An 18,103-nucleotide genomic window follows, 5' to 3' on the forward strand; every position below is an offset into this window, starting at 1 on the left:
TTAGGATACTATATTTAAAGGCCTAAGGGGCCATAGATAATGAGCAAGATGGTTAGAGTATGCTCCCTCTAAGCAGATATTATGTAGCATCACATTAACAGGACTGGGGTTTTATTTTGTTAATTTTTGGCTAGATTTTAAAATATTTTATTTAGCACAGGGTAGAGAGAGATGGACTTGAGTAAGGAAAAAACGCTGCTTCCAACAAAGAATTTTCAAATTAATTGATCGTTATATACATTTTAAGTCAATGTTTTAATAGCTAGAAAAATTTTGTGTCAAAAATCAAGTAAGTTTTGTGGAAAGCAAACGAGAAAGTAAGGAGCAACACTATAATCTTGATCACAATTGGCATCTGCCACAAGAAGGTACATGAGTTGATTAAGCTCAACTGAGAACTAGGCAAAAATATTATCTCTAGCTAAATGGGAAAAAAAAAAAAATGTCCATTTTTGTAGACTTTTCCACTCCCTTCTAAGTTGAAGATAATATATTTCTGCAAATGAGATGATGAAGGAGCAAGACCTACAGGCAAGCTTGGAGGGCACACAGGTAACAGGGAATGTACAGCATAAGACTCCCAGAGCTTCTACCCAGCATCTCTAATTTGAAAGACGCCATCTTCTAGCCTGAATTTCTGAACAGGTATTAAAAACTCACTGAGGAGGAAACAGTTTTAGAAACACTGTTCAATGTCAAACCTTCCTGCCTTTCCAGGTCCAGAAACCTAAAAGAACCAACTTTTGACAATTGCACATTTACCAGTAATTTTATCTTTCTTGTTTTAGCATAAAGGTGCACCCTCAAAGTCAACGCCTCGCAGTTTCAATTAGCTTACAACTCCACTTTGGAGGGCAAACAATACTTACTAAATCTTAGTAATCAAGAAAATATTTCCCAAAGGCAAAAACTAAAATATGTATACTATTCCTTACATTTAGTTTACAGTTGCCCTCAATTTCCTTCTTTTTCCATAGCTATAATGATTAAATACATATTTACTGGGTTTTATATATACCTTAGTAAAAAAAAGGAAACAAAAAAAACCCCACCTTAAAAAGATAAGAGGGGAGTAATTAAATGATACTAGGCCAGAAACATTTTGAGGTTTGAAACAACTGCAAAAGCTACTGTGGACCTGCAGGCTCAAACAACTACTCAAATTAGTTTGTCTTGTGTTCTGCACACACTGGCACCTAACTGTTGACATAGAAGCATCATGTTCTTTAGGGACATATTATCTGTGATGAAGTGGAAAAAACCTGTCCAATAGTATGAGATGTTTGAATGATTAATTTTAGCTTTTACTTACTGATGAATCATTGTCTTAACCTTAATCTAGCTATAATTGCCTATAATTGGCCTCTTTCTGTGCCTACTGTAAGGCTTGTGCACAAGGTACCTTAGTGTTAAAGGAGAAAGGGCTCAGGAAAACAAAGGAAACTAACTGGTTAGGAAGATCTAAGAGATGCCAAACTTTGTGCAGAAAATCCAGTCTGAAAGAAACAAAAGAGATTGTGGTAAAAGAAACTGGAACAGTTACAGCTACTTGAGCTGATATATGCAGGCTGATTTAAAGTGTTCACAGCACCCTTCAGCAGAGAGTTATCACAATACCTATCTAAAACACTTGTAGTTTGAGGTGTGCAAATGTTCACTGGTTGGCTCAGTTGAGCAAAAGCAGACAGCAGCACGAAAGAAGCCTGAATCGTTTAGCCAAAGCTAACAGGAATGCAGCCCCTGACAGTTTGGGTGCAGGTTCTGCTCTGGAAATCTAAGGACCAGGAAATAAGGAGGAAAAAACTTCACAAAGTCTTATGAGGACTGCAGAGTAACTTCCAAAGAAATGCAGAGGAAGTCTCATGCAGTGTGATACCTAAAACTAGATGGAACAAAATAGTCAAAAGTAACTCAAGGAAAAAACTAGTACTGGCAAGTTGACAGGTTACACAGAGTATGCTTTTTCTTGTATCTCTGACTTCTATTAACATTTTTGAGGCTCTTGAGGCAGCAAGGTAAGAGCTTTGGTTTACACTCCACAAACACAAGCCAAAAGCCTCCCACGGCTCCATTTGGTAACATCAGCTCAACATGCTCAAATACACAGACTTCTGACAATGAGTCAAATTCCCACTCAAACATAAATTATGCCAAAAACCGCCCAAGATTATTTCAACTAATAAACACTTGGTTAAAAAACATGTCAAATCAACTTGGTCTTTACATCAATTTAATTGCCTCTTACCACAGTCATTCCCTAAGCCGTGGTGTGCTGCAGGAAGCACCAAAAGATAAAGGCAATTGCAAACATTCTCACAGTGCTCCTCTGACTGTCATCACTTCCCTGGCTGCACCAAGCTAAGGAAGCTGCACTAGGGAAAGAGATTCTTGAGCAACTGCACTGATGTTGTGAAAATCATTGTAAGGATGTCAGTGTCCTCATTCCTGAACACTAGAGGACAAATAGTGCACCAAAACTAGACCTCTTAAAGGAAAGGTCGAAGTCTTGTATCTTGTCATGATAGACAGTTTCAAAGCCCCCTCAAAAGGTTGTCCTTTGATTCAACCTTCATAGTGTCATTCTTATAAAAGACATCTCTTCATGAGAAATACAATACTTGAAAATATGCTCAATGTTATCCCAAGTTTATACAGATGCTGTTCATTAGCATATTTATTCTCTTCATAAAACTGTGACATTTGGATTTCGGATTTTTCCAAATTCCATTCCAACTCCCCTACTGAGTTTGTATACTGAGCATTAAAAAGACAAGCAAATCAAAAAATAAAACCAAAAAATTCAACAGAAGGGCACAACCAAAGTGCAAAGTAATTTGTGATATGTTGGATTTATAGATCCTGAAATTGTCTTCTCCACATGATTATTTCCACGATTTCACATATAGTTATAGTAATGCAGAAGGCAGACCTGGTATGGTCTGCCTCCTTCTTAAGAAGCACTTCAAACAGACCACTCTGACAAGCGATGAGGGGAAAGCAAGGCAAATTTCTACCAGACAGATGAAAGGAATACAGGAGAAGTGCATTTGTTAGTTAACATGTTGATTAGAATCCAGCAGCAGCAGTTATAACAGGAAAAGACAGACTGAAATCTTACAGAGACTTCTACGACACTAAGAGCTGGTTTTCCTGATTAGGACTGAGCCATTTTTGAGAGGTTAAGCTCAAGCATACCTTTTCCACAGGAGCAAGCTTCCTTCTTCCACAACACCACACTGAGGCTAGCTATGGACAGAGGACAACTCAATTCACTCAGAACTCTTCAGAGACAAAAGTTCTTAAAGACAACCCAGTTCAACTGAAAACACGTGTATCAAAAGATCATGTCCTGCCTCCATATGTATTTCCTCTTACAGAATGGTGACATGAGCTAAAATTTCATTCCCACTGTGAGATCTATTGACAACTCATGGAAAGATGAATCACTGTTTTCAATGGAAATAATGACTTGCGACAGCTGTAGCTCCTGATATATAAAGTATCACATGGGCAAAGTTAGCCTGACTCCCTGCTGTAAATAATTAGTGCATTGCAACAAAATGTATTTCACTACCTAGGTTTAAAAGGTACTGGAGAATTAACAGTGGAGAGTCTTACCCGTGCTACAGGATAAATGCATGAGGAAAGACAGAGGTTGAACTAGTTCCAAAACCTCTCTGACAGGGGCCAAAAGCAGATGCTTGGACAAAGAGAGCAATGGGAGCATCAAAAGAGCAATCGTCCTCCTAGAATGTCCTCAGCTGCCATTTAAGGATTTAGGCTGCCTCCAGAACATCCTGCTGAAGTACCACAACCAAACCAATCCTCTGTGAATGTCCTTACTGAATGCACCAACACCTCCAGCCAGGTGACACCCTGGGGCACTGACCTCTATGTTTTGGGTGCAGGGCAAGGAAGTGCTCAGTTTCAATTCTGTGGCTGATTCACTGAGTGTCCCCCAATTATCATGCTGTAAGAAAATAATAATTTCCACTTTACTTCATGCTGCTCAGGACACCTGAGTCCTAAATCACATTTTCTGTCCCGTTTGAACACTCATGGTCTAGTACGCCCTAGGAGATCGAGCATAAATAATCAAGTGCTACATCACATTTTATAGAGATAGCGAATCAACTACATCTAACACCCAAAATATGTTTATACAAAGGCACAACAATGCTTTCTGGTTTAGCTTACTTGTTTTGTTAAAGCTGCCTGGTTTCTGAGCAGTGCTAGAAACTGAGCTGAGGTATTCCCAGAATAGGGAAGAGGGATCCCCTGCAAGCCCTCTTTGCTGAGTAACAGTTGCTGATAAGTACCTCAGGACTTTTTCTTAGAGATATCATTAGAAGCACCTAATTAAATAGGCTGATAAACCATCTATTTTAGTAATTTTCCTGCTACAACTCTGACATCAACTCTGCAGGGCTTCAGTAAAACAAATTCTGGTATGGTGCACTGAAAAAGCAGTTCAACATCTTTGAGAAGCACCACTGATGCCTTTGGGAAGGAAGAGTGCAGAACAGGGAAGGAAGTTTTCATAGCTCAGTGCTCAGGTACTTAACCAACCAGTCTCTTCAGTCTCCTGCTACTCCTCATGCAGAAAGCAGGAACCCAGCCGTGGGTTTGTTTTAAGTGCCCTCTGGCAGCCCCATCCCTCTCCAGTGCCGACAGCCAGCCAGGCTAAGTACGTGTGCACAGCTAGAGTGAAAGCCTTCCTGCACACCCCTCTGCTTATCTGCAAGCACATGTTTATATTAAGATACCTGATTCTGGACAAAGAATCATCCTTTTTAACAAGGTGTCATGGTCTCAGCCCTGGCAATTTTCCCACACATTGGAGTAAGTTTGCATATATATATATATATATATACACACACACACACACACTAATACATTTTAAAAGCTATTTATTTTTTCTGTATGTAAATACATGGCTGCCTTATTTGTGTTCCACAATAGGGCACAGGGTTATTCACAGGGTTCCAGAAGCTCTGTCCAGTTCAACCCACATGCATAGCTTTTGTAAAGCCAAGATGAAACACCACCATTGCAGCCACTTCCCAAAACTGTCGTACACATGTTTTGCCAAGGGCTTCTTTGCTCCCTCCTGACAGACCCCCTGTCCCCTGCCCCTCGCGGGCCGCCCCACTGTCCCCAGGCAGCTGGGCAGCAGGCGCAAAGGTGCTCTTGTGCCCTAGGATCCATGTGCCAGGCACCAGCGCCCCAGCGGTTCGGCGACGGCCGAAAAGCTACCTTTGTTGTACCTGCCAAGCTGGGGAGCAGATAATCAGGGTCCATGCTTAACAAGACAGCTGCAAATTCGACAAAGCTATTTCTTACAAGTATTTTACAAGCCCTTTGGGAAGGTGGCCTTAAATCTCCGCAGGGTTACATCTTGCACAGGTGGCCTGTATAACTTCACAGGATCCTGCTCTTAGTATTTTTTTCAAAGCTTGCTCACTGCATTTATTACTGTAGTTCTGACTAAGCCTCCAAACTATTTTTACAAGTCCTGAACAATAGTAATCATTTAGGATCAAGTTCAACTTGCTAAACTGAATTACATCTAGTCCAGATCCTTAAAACCCCACATCTCTGACCAATCCTGTTGATCACAGAACGTAAAGGATATCAATTAGGATAATGTTGGTTTTAAGAGATACATGAAGAACACCACAAGGACAAGAATTTGCCAAAAGGCTTTTTCATCTCCAGACCCCAAAGAAATGCAGTGTGGTCTAACACCCTCCTAGCAGCAGCTTTAGTTTGAAACGCACAATGCAGATGCAGTAAAGATAATCCGTTCCTGAAGGATCAGTCCTGTCTTGGGCCTAACAGGACATTAAGAAGTTGTAAATACTGTTCATTAAATAAAGCAACACTAAAACTACAGTGTATATTTGCAAAAGGCTATTTTCAAAGACTGAAGAATTTACTTAACTCTCTTGATGGGCAGCAAAATAAATTCTTTTGGCTTATTTGTAGGATAAGTTAAAACAATTCGATTCAGTTTCCTGAAACAATTCCTGATGCTTAAGCACTATTATTTACTGTTGAAGCATTTGCCCTAAACCATATACATTCTAAATAAATCACTAAAGTAACCTTAAAGAGACAGGTAAGTTTCAGCTCTGCAGCTTTAATTCACATGCAGCTGAAATTATGACAAAACCAACCTCATTATGCAACTGCTCTAAGGATAAACCTACATAATTTGTCCTAGGCTCATGCAAGGTAAGAAGATAATGATGAACGTGTATGACAAGACAGTATTGTTGTCCTAATTAATACCAGTGTTATGAGCCACAATCTACCTTCACTGTTAACCATACATCTGCATTTATTCCTTATTTTTCCTTTAGTTCTAACCATAAAAGCCAAACTGTACAGTCAATTTTACTTCTCAGATATCATTAATACCTTTCCCTTTCCTATCCCAGTGAATGTTATGATTTGTTTTGGGGGTTCCCTCCCATCTTATTCTTCTTTTTTAAGGTTATATGTCAAGAAAATGACTAAACCTTAAAGCAAGGAGAAAACATCTTACTGTCTCTAGATTTGTTTCCTTAATTGATGAATATACTTTAAATGCTACATTTTCAGACTGATCAGACAATATTTAAAGGAAAATGCATGTACTTGGAGTTGCACTAGCAATAAGAGTCTCAAAATACAGTCCCTAGCCCTGTAATCGAATCTTACAGCCCCTCAGACTTTAGCGGGCCCACCTGCATGAGGATAGCTTGTAGAATCCCACCACAGGCACTCTGATGTTTACTCAGTATTTGGTATTACATGAAGCAGGACAGATTCTCTAGCCTTTCATTTAAAATATTTTCCTTTATTTTATCTCCATAAATTTATCTGAGCATTAGAAAACTTAATGTTTTTGTGTCAGAGGAGTGTTAGGATCTGTGATTGCTCCTCAAATAGAATTACTTGCATGTACAGCAACAAGTAGCTATCCAGGGCTGTGTATCATCTTATTCAAGTAAATCCACTCTACTGTTAACACTTTTTAAATACTTACTCAGTCACTCAAAACAGAACTGATTGGAACAGAGCACTGTTCCAATCAAAAAATTACCTTCCTAGAGAAAGATTGTAAATACTATTAATGTGTGGGAACATACAATCACTTCACACACACCTGCTGTGTGCTGAAATGACTCCTTCACAACCACTCCGAAATCAAACAGGGGAAAGCTTTGAATTTTTTATTTATTTTTTTTTTTAATGCTAAGCAAATGTTCACAAGCAAACTTACATGTAAGGAATTTGACCAGCAAGTGCCTTTTTCATATATGTCTAGGTGATATGTCTGTACCTACGTAACCCAAAATTAGGATATGTTCAGATGATGTGGTTTAATCCCAGCTGGTCATTAAGCCCCACCCAGGCACTTGCTCACTCCCCACACACCCACCCCCATAGCAGGATGGGGGAAAGAGTAAAAAAAAAAAACCAAAACCCAAAACTCATGGGTTGAGATCGTTTAATGGGATGGAAAAGGAAGGGAAAATAAAAACAATGACAGAATATATAAAAATAGTGATGCACAATACAATTGCTCACCACCAGCCAAGCCCCGAGCCATGCCCCCCCCGGCCAACTCCCCCCAGTTTATATACTGGGCAGGACCTCCCATGGCACGGACTACCCCTTCGGCCCAGCTGTCCTGGCTGTGTCCCCTCCCAGCTCCTCGTGCACCCCCAGCCTCCACTGGCAGGGCAGTATGAGAAGCTGAGAAGTCCTTGACTTAGTGTAAACACTGCTATCAACAACTGAAACAGCAGTGTGTTACCAATGTTATTCTCATCCTAAATCCAAAACACAGCACAGCACCAGCCACTAGGAAGAAAATTAACTTTACTCCAGCCAAAACCAGGACATCTGCCCACAATGTATAACAAATTTGCACTATTTATGTGCAGAGGCATAGTGCTCAGCTTCAGATAAATAATTTCAGTGAGTTCTTACTATGCAGCAGCTCTAAGGAGGCCCTTTGCACCTGCAGGATATGACTCACTGCTTTCCTAGGAAGCACTTGTATGTCAAATGCAAACATTTATAGTCACCTGTCCATGCCATCCTTGACACACCTGAAAAACTACAAACCTGTCCTCAGCTGCCAGGAAAACACCAGTAGGAATAGAATATATTGCACTGAGACAAAAAAAAAAAAAGCAACTCCAACAGGAGTCTCCTGGCAGATCAACACATTTATGACACCTGCCTGCTCAGTGAACTGTTCCTTCCCAAATGTTCCCATGATAATTGCAGGGGATGATAATACTGGGTCCCTCAGGTCCCACCCTGCCCCTTCCTGGTTCCACACTGCCACTGGCAGGAGGAGGTGGACAAGGTTTCTGCAAGTCCCCTCAGCACAAACACACGCATGTAACAAAGTGCCAGCAAAACACAGGACAGCTGGTGCCAAGGTGCTAAACTGGCTAATACCAAAATTGTGTTTTGATTTTAATTACCATTCTTCCAGAAGGATAAACAGGTGTTTTAACTGGGCTTTTCAGAGTGGCCTTCAAAAGGCTGTGGATGGGGATGAAGGCATCCAGTCTTTAGTGTTCCCTTAGGACCTCTCTGAACATCAGAACGTTGTAAAATATTCATGTAGATGCATCCATTTACGTCTGCAAAATTCCTTTCCTTAACTCCCACTAGCCATTGGGCTAGCATCTGCCCACAGCCATATTTTATTTGAACAAGGGGAAAAACAAAGAAAGGAGCAACCGATCGTATATGCTCTAAGCCACCTCTTGAATATGCCTTGCCCTCCCCCCTGAAGGACTCAGCTACAGTATAATCAAAACCAGGGTGAAGTCACAGCTGCAGCCACAAATCAATATTTGCCTTTACATACGAACCTCACATAGCAAAACTGCAGGGTCCGTGCATAGCAACAAAGGGAATATATGAATGTTCTTCACTTGCCCTACGCCAAAGCACAGACAATGGACTCAAGACCACATGTCAAATGAAATAAAGCAGAAAGCATAGCCAGGGACACAGAGATGGTACATCTACCTGGCTCACCCAACCCCATTCCACGTCCTTTTTTCTGTGGGGAGGCAATTTAGCTTCATTGCTTTTAAGAAGCTTCCTCTCAGAAAGGTGTGGTTTCCCATGCATTTTTACTGCATTTTCCAAAGTTGCGTCATCAGAGCAGGGCATATTCCTACAGGAGCTGAAGATTCAAAACCGTAAGCCATTATAATAAATAATAACGAATGTCATGGCTAGTAAAACCTGTAATCTGAACACATACAAAAATTAATTTCACTGTGTTGTGTTACTTTTCAAACTCCATGCTTTTCACATTTTCCTGGTAGACATACATATAGCCAGAGTCACCAATTAACATGAACAATATAAAAAATATAAGCCACTGCTCAAAGTTGGAATTTTACTTTGGCTTATTTAAGGCAATAATCAATCTTAATGAAAGAAATTCTTCAAAACCCAAAAATGAACTACAAAGCTGACTAGGATCTACCTGGATGCTCGTGTTTCCTTTGTGTTCATTTTTGTGAAGGTGACCCTTCAACAGGTAATTAAAAGAATCATGCTGCCACGAAAATCAACAGGTAGAACCAAGATAAGTAAGAACAATAAGAATAATAAAAGCCAAAGAAAAAGAAACCAAAAAGCTTCCAAAAAGCAGAAATCCACATTCCTGTCACAAAATGTGATTTTGATTCCAAACACCAGCACAACACTGACTGCCACTTCCACCAAAGCCTAGAAATTAAAAGTTTTCAAAACTTCTTAGGATCATACTGTGACCCTAAGGCACTCTTGTCAAAAACATGGAACTTGTTACCATCAGACATGGTGAGAGCCTGCAGGCAGCATTTGTGGGGTTGGATGAAAGGGATACAGGGCACTGGCAGTCAGCACTCCTGGTGCCGTGGGAACTCGTGCCACTCACCCTGATGGCAGCATCCCTTCCCTTCACTGAAACCCAAACTCTAGAACCTCTGTTCCATAGGAAAAAGGTCTTATCTGCACAGAAAGTTTACAGTTAGAGGACTGGACATCTGAGAGAGATTTTGTCCCCATTAAACTCCTAAGAAAAAATATACTTATATTTATCTAATTTATCAACAATTTTCTCTTAGATATTAAATACAGAGAACATGGGAATGGGGAGTGGGGCAAGGAATCTGCCACGACCATCCGCATGTTGCTGTTTTGTAGTTGCAGTTGAAAGAGGAAAAAACCAGAGCAGAATTCTTACACATCTAAAGATTACAATAGTCAGAAAAAATATGCTAGCCTGCTGTTACAAACTGAGGTCATTAATGAGAAAAGAAAGCAAGGAGAAAATAACACTGGTTTTGTATTATGGAATACAAAGAAAAACTCAGTATTTCTACAATTATAGAAACACAAAGTACCAAATCTTTGAATGTAAAAAGATTTGAACTTTGGGGTGTATAAGGAAAATCCAGTCCACAGCTACAATAAAACCCTAAAATCTAGGAAAAAGAATCAAGTGATTTCATTTCTGATCAAATAAACCAACAAAAGATTACTGTCTGATTTCCAGATAGCAGCAGAATATAGTCACTGATAAAGATGGTATGAAAAGGTTTGGTTTAACACAACAACAAACAAAACCAACCAAACAAAAACCCACCACCTCAGCAATCCTGGGTTTAGATACAAGCCTGAAGTCCTACCTAGCATTTTTCACAGATGCTTCCTCCCATCATAACAAAACCAGTAAAATCCTTCACAAGAGAAATGCTGTTCTCAACAGCTGCTATGAGCTAAGTACTCTCTGCTATCAGACAGCACATACAGAATTGCTCTGAAGTATAAAAGATTCAGTCCATGAAGGCAAACAGACATTAAGAAATCATAATAAAGAAAACCCAGGGCTTATGAAGAACAAAAATTATTCTGTTTTCCTGAAAGCTGTCTAAAGGTGGAGAGTTCCAAATTAGGGAGTCATTCACAAACTGTCAAAGCTTGTCTAATAGGTGTTGTATGTTGCTTAGATGCAAAAAGAGACAAAAAGTGATTTTTGGACGAATGAAACCCAAACCAACCAAGCAAACAAAAATCAACACTTTCTGTGAAGCCCTGAAACCCATATCTGGACATTTCACGTGTCAATAGCCACAAAAGCAAATAAAATTGTATATTTAGACATGTCAATCAACTCACTCTCACACAGAACTCTTGAACATGCACTGCTCACGACAATCATTTGAAGTAGAGCATCCCACACAATATAGTGGGGAAAACAGAGTTGGTTTTGAGAAGTTACTTTATTATGCCTGTCTTTGTAGAATTATGGGGCATCTGTGGATTCTCCCACCTCCTCGTTCTCCAAACAAGGCACCTCCTCTCTGAGTAGGTCGCAAATGATCAAACCAATGGGATAATTATCTTGATTGTCTTAGCTAGCTCTCTGTAGACATGAGTTCATAAGAGAGGCAGCCATGCAGCTTCCTCAGACATTAGTAAAGACTTTTGATCTTTCTTTGAAGGAACTTTTCTCAGGATATTCAAAAGTCTGTGGTTTATTTTCATGTGCGGGGCAAAGCAACACTGAGGTGAACGCTCCCACATAAAGCAATGTCTCAACAAAGTTACGCTTGTCAAAAATACCCTTGAAGAAAATTAATATATACTCACTTTGAAGGTGTACATTTTTATTCTGTAGTCCTCACTGCAGTCTCTGCTGCCTATTTCATGACTAATGGATGTATGACAATTCATGGAAACACCAAGCCGATAAAAAAAAAAAAAAAAAAGAGTAAAACAGAAATGGAGGTGGCTGCAAGGGTTAAGAAGTTTGTGTCTTGGATGCCCAGACCAATTACTGTGGGGTTACAAATTAGCTTACACTAGATAACATATACTAGGTAATCCTTGCTTACTAACCATATATTTTTAATTGAAAACAAAAGCAAGGTACTTAACTCTGTGTACTATAAGCTTGCAGCAAAAGAGGGGTAAAGAACCACTTATCTTGTATTTGCCACATGCACCAAGCACAAGAGAATTACATACACACAGGGTACACAAATACATTAAGATGTTATATGTGTGTGTATGGACACACACACACACACTGAAATACCAGAAATACCATTGGTTTCTTCTCTTTTGCCCATAGCTATTACAGCTAATAATATCATAACACTGTATTTCTTCAATTAGATTCTCTTTAGAGAATTGTGATTATAGGCTGCTTTTCAAAATGACCTTATACCACATTACCCCCACATTTAAGGGCACACAAGACTGTCACAAGCACCTTCTTTTCCATAGTCAATTTGCCTTCGATCAGAAAGGAAGGACCATGTTATAGACGATACACTGGCCACTGAAATGGTGTTTGGATGTGCACGTGCACATGTGCAGGGAAAGTTAATCACTGAAGTCAAGAGATGTAAAACTTGTACTGGAGTGTGTGAAGTTTTTTGTCTTGTATTCTTACAGACTTCGTTATATTTGTGTTTTGCTTTACTTTGAAAAATAGTTTTTAAATGAAGAGATCTGTCATGCTACTAAAAACATTGCAAGAAAAATATTGACTTGACAGTATTTTAATCTGCTTAGATGATTGAAATAGAACATTAAATGTTCCCATTTTGGGGGTGACAGGAATTTTTGGAAAGTGGGAGGCAACACTATAAAAATGGGACTTTTTTTTAAAAAAAAATGGTATCAGAAAACTCACTTTGAAATATTTATAGGATTACCATACAATGATGGCATTTTGGCTACATCATGTCTGCTGAGGACAGCAGAAGTGTGAGCAATAACCTACGTTGTCAGGAAGTCACAAGTAGCCACTTTGGCAGGTTCCCCACTTACCAAGAGCGTGTTCAGCCTGGGGAAGGAAGGGCAGATACCTGCCAGCTGGGAGACAAGCAAACACATGGAGCATTTTAGAGAGCCTTGTGCACTGAGAAAGTTCCCCTGGATTTTAAACTCTGCCAAAACTGTCACGCACTTGCACAAAATTACTTCCACTGCTGAGACAATGCCTTCAGGTATGGTTGCACTGTGTTTGGCACAAGGAGATACTAAGCTTGAACAGGGGCTCTATAAGATTTAATTTAGTAAGTCTCTAGTAGGAAGGGGGAAAGCAAAAGCCAGAAACAAATATTGACCTGAGAGGTGCATGGATCTCACATGAAAGAGTCAGAAATAAGATATGAACGTATGAACTAGATCAAATCAATAACCTGTAAAACATGAAATAAAAGCCAGTAAAAACCCCCAGTAAATCTGAAAAACAAAAAACCCCAAAACCCCAACAAAAAAACACCCCCAAAACCCAAACGCCCACCATTCAGTAGACAGAAGGTATGTGAATTACCATACAGAAAATTTTGGCCTATCCTGAAACTCAAAACCTACAAACTTTTGGTTTGGGTTTTTTTCTTTGTTTTCAATCTTGCATACTGTTATTTTACAAATAGATATCCAGCTTCTCAAGTCCTCAGTTACCCTACTTCAGCTCTTGTCTGTGGGATTTGCAGAAGCATGTTACACACCACGCAAAAACTTATTTGTTTCACAAGTGTGAATATGCCACCCTTCAGCTTCATTAATATCCTCATACAGATGATTCTGGGAAAAGGCCAACCAAAGTCTGCAGTGTATTCTTCCAAAGGATAGCCTGAGCTTATTTCTCTGTGGCAAAGAGGCTGTGCACTTTGTCTGTCCAGGGGTCCCATCCTGAACCACTGCCAATTCCAAACAAGACAGAGAGAGAGGGCAACATATTGACATTTCTACAGATTTCGGGGAAACCCATGGCTGCAGGAAGAGTTCAGAGGGAGCCACAGTGAGGAAAAAATGAAATGTTGGATTCAAACTCAGCCGTGGTAGCTGCTGCCTGTGTCTTTCTATAGGCATAGATCTACAGAAAACCAGGCTCCATTAGTTCCTTCTCTCTACACAGCTTCTTCTTTTAAAAGTAAAAAATTTAAATATTTACTTCATTATATATACAGTACTTAACCTAAATCGGAGCTGAATTATCCTGCTATGTAAATGTCTTCAGTCCAGGTAATTTCAAGATATTCAGGAAATAGAAATTGTGTATCTAAACTCATCCTAAGACAGGAACATTTTCTTTTCATGTAGCACTATTTCCTATTTTTGCTATAGATAATGCTATAATTACAGAGTAATTATACATTGGAGCCAAAATTGCAGCAGCTGAATAATAAGTATTAAACCACAAGCACTGTATTAAATAACATTAACTGTTTCTTATGCTCATAAAATCCAAAATGCTATATTTGGAAAGCAAATTCATATAGAATTGAAATTGGAGCAGATGAGGGTTTTTTCAGTGTACTTTATCAATAAAAATTTGTCATACAGACAACTGCAAGATTAGCTTTTTGTTTAGAAAGAGAAACAGCTGATATGGAACCACAGAATTTACCTTTTCAAACAAAAAGATCTACCTGATGGTATAGTAACATTTTTTCACATGCATTAAAAAATCTCTCTTGCACTAATCCCTCTAAATAAACCACTTTTAGTGTCTAATTACAAAATGTTTGTGAAACTTTCAACTTTAAAAAGAAAAAAAAAGCCTAAACCCAAGGAAGCAGACAGAGGAAAAGTTCCCCATATTAATCTCTCTGAAGCAATTCAGTGTAATTGCATAAAATTCCCCACAACCCCCAATTCCCAGAAGTTGAAAGTTAAAGAAATTCCAGCTATTTTAATTTTGATTCCTCCTCAACCTTTTGAACCCATGAAAACATGAGATTATAATAATGTTGCCACCCTGCAGCAGCACGTTAAAGCTACGTTGCACATACAACTTGGGAACCATTCGCCCACTGCAACGCAAACCTTTGCTGCATATTGTGGCCTTGTGGCGTATGTAGTGCCCCACTGGGAAGACAAATCACCTCAAACAAATCTACTGCATCTAACCTATCTGCTACACAAATTGTGTGCATATAATGTAATAAATATACTGTAATTTTCTAAGTCTACTATCAACTTTGCCAAATGCTGGACCATAAATTAGAGAGCTGAATTCCTGTGGAGAAGAGAGAAGGGTTTAGCAGGAGGAAAGAGTGATGCAAGTGACTTCTGAGTGTTAGTTACAGTGAGAAGTTGTTCCAAGGTACGACCAGAGACAAAGGAAAATCAGCCCATGTCAGAAATCTCAAATTACTGATTTCTGAGCTCTGTGGAATCCAGGTGTCCTGATTTCAGCTGGGATGGAGTTAACTTTTCTTTTTAGCAGCCATCCTAGCTGAAACCACCACACCGGGTCTTCATTTCAGATTTCAGAACAGTTACCAAGTTCTTCCAAAGCAATGTTATGTGATACAGCAGGGAGCACAAACTCTCGATACTCTCCTGGATCACCATGAAGAGGTCCAGTACCTAGAACACTTGGTTTTATGGAGTCGTCTGAAGAACCCCAGATAGAACAAGGTTTGACATCTCTGAAGAGGTGTATACATTCCTAATCATGTTCCAAGCGAGCAGCTTGTGCTCTCATGCAGAGCACTGTGAATGGGCATGCTTTAAACTGCCATGTTATGAACCCAAATACATGGGCAAACACCACCTGGGCCTTGGTAGAAGATGGACTGAGATCAGTCAGTCTACAGGAAGGGCCTACCTTGAGCTCAGAGACAAAAAACCATCAACTGGCCACATGGTACAGGTTCTTTTCTCTACTTCCAAGCACAAAATCCCATAGTTAGAGACATTACAAGAGTGGAGACTGGATCACAGTTTCACATACCAATACTGAAATGACAGAAATCTGATGCAGGTACGTTCTTCAAAAGGACCCGGTGAAAACCTCCCACAAAGACCCAGACTTCTAAAGATGGCTGTAAGCCTGTACAGACCTCACACACAAAATGGGCTCGAAAAGATCTTACCTAACCACAGTCACTGCATACGTGCACAACGCTATAGGATTGGAAGGAAAAGGAGGAGACAACAGATGGTGGAAATGTCACGGTACCTTTACTGTCAGCAGAGTAACACACAAACTCTCTAACAGTCCAAAAGGCACCCTACTGTCTCAGAACAGGCTCCCTGTCTCCAGGGGATGAGAAATCTGACTTGTGGTCAGACAAGCATAAACCATGACCAGGACAAAAATGATATCCAATTCTCAACCATGCACATTTCCTGTCTGGGAGTGTCCACATCCTCTGTTGAATCCAGATTTTCTTCCCATTTGAGTACCTGCTGTTCTTGCAGGATCCCCAAGGGCTTCAAAGACCAAAATTTGACAAGATTCTGCAAAAGGGGAAACAGACTCCTAATTTATTTTCTTTCTACTGCTTGACTCCCTGCAACTCCACATGCCAACAGATGCATCAGGCTACACAGGTAAGCACTCCTGCATCAGCTTTCCCAGATAAACAGCTTAATCTTGCAGTTTCCGTGCCAGGATGGAAACATATCCCAGAGTCCCTGGCTGAAGAACCCATTAAAGGAAATAAGTCTCCTAGCACTTACTGCCCAGTCTATGCACCAAAACAGCACAAGACTCTGCTGTGAGTAAGAGCACAGCTTGAATGAGACAGTCGGCCATGGTACAACAGAATATCCCTCTGGATAGAAGCCACTGCAAACAGTTTTCAGGAAAAGCTAAAAGTGCTAAAGCACTCAAAAGGAAGGGCTGTATCTTTGGAAGCAACGCAAATCTACCACACAGAGCAATTGTATTCCCACTCAGGAGGATAAAAGTCCTAAACACATTCTGTCAGAAGGCACCAGTTCCAGAAAAGGCTCAGTGAATGCTGTGAAATGGCCAAATCCTGGGATTCCAATTACTATGAAGACATTTGCCTCTTCTCCCGTGGTTCAGCATGGCTCAGTTGCTGGCCGACAGGTCACATCAGGACTACAGCAGGAGAACTAGACAAGCCTGCTGCTTTCTCTGGTGGAAGACATGATGTGGCCTAGTCAAAAGCCTTTTCCCCTGCCTGGACACTACCTGGCACACAGCCACACAAGAAAGCAGAAGAGAGACAGTAAATTCACTTCTGCTTTGGCAAGTATGTGTGGCACTAAGCTGAACGTGATGCTTCAAAGTAGCTTTTGTAAACAGGAAAGTAAGAAATGTTCTGTAGCCCTGTAGTATCTAAGGTGAGACCACCTTTTTTCTTGTCCCAAACCCCGTTTGTAGGGATAGAGGGTTGCAGACCTCTTTCCAAAAGTCATCACGTGCTTTGCAGTCTCCCAATACACTGGCATGCTGAGCAATCACATCCCAACTCCTTGTAAAAGTCGGTCTGTTGGTAGGAGTTGTATCAATTTCAGCAAATCAAAAGCATTGCCCTATCCCTTTAAGGGATGTTAAAAAAACAGAAAGACATAATTCCTTGCTTAGTCACGGAATTTTGGAAGAAACAGCAAATTCTCAACTATTCAGGATCCTTACCCTGGGATTAAGAGAAGATTTGGTCCTGTGAGGGATTTTGTTAGCTCATAAGTCAATCACTGACTAAAGAGAAAACACTAAAGGGGAAAATAAATAAGAAAAAATGGATGATTCTTAAAAACCTACAATGTCTGTGGTGAAGTAATCTCTGAAGGATACTTCAGATTTTCCCACAAAAGTGCGGGGATTTCTGAACCACCTGCTTGTTCACTGCTGCCAAAGAGACAAACGCAGTTTCATCTCCTTCAGAATATGATTGAGAGGGTGGAGACCAAGTTAACATCATAGAAACATTTGGTCATTTATTCATCTGCCTCTTCAGGAAAGTATATTTTGATCCCTCAAATTACTTGCTCATCACCAAGAAAATTTCTTCTTTATATGGACAGCATACATTTTCAGAGATGAGCAAGCTCTTTAAAAACAGAACAGAAAACAAACTATAAAAAGAACAAGAACACTGAGAATTGACTCAAACTTTGTTGAGTACGTTACCTGTAATAATTTGATTTACCAGAATGTTTCAATGTACCCTTAGTCCATTTTGAATCCAGAACCAGTCTACCAAGCTGTACTGAACCTGATGAGCCTGGGAACCATCACCTTGTGACTTCAAGCAAGATACCACTTCAAAATCTTCAGTAAAAACCAGATACCTCGTAATGTGAA

The 18,103-nt window shown here is 40.0% G+C and overlaps 2 protein-coding genes across 3 annotated transcripts in view; one reads left to right on the top strand and one right to left on the bottom strand.

Moving 5' to 3' along the window:
• CMSS1 (cms1 ribosomal small subunit homolog) overlaps nt 1-18,103 on the bottom strand; it is a 248,011-nt gene that overhangs the window by 136,458 nt on the left and 93,450 nt on the right. The window lies entirely within an intron of this gene.
• FILIP1L (filamin A interacting protein 1 like) overlaps nt 16,350-18,103 on the top strand; it is a 91,069-nt gene continuing 89,315 nt past the window's right edge. Inside the window, exon 1 of the mRNA XM_074897981.1 lies at nt 16,350-16,377. Within this exon, the coding sequence (XP_074754082.1) occupies nt 16,350-16,377 (28 nt within the window). The remainder of the gene's footprint in view (nt 16,378-18,103) is intronic.

This window comes from Athene noctua, chromosome 1 (genome assembly GCF_965140245.1).
Source record: "Athene noctua chromosome 1, bAthNoc1.hap1.1, whole genome shotgun sequence".
Taxonomy (NCBI): Eukaryota; Metazoa; Chordata; class Aves; order Strigiformes; family Strigidae; genus Athene; species Athene noctua.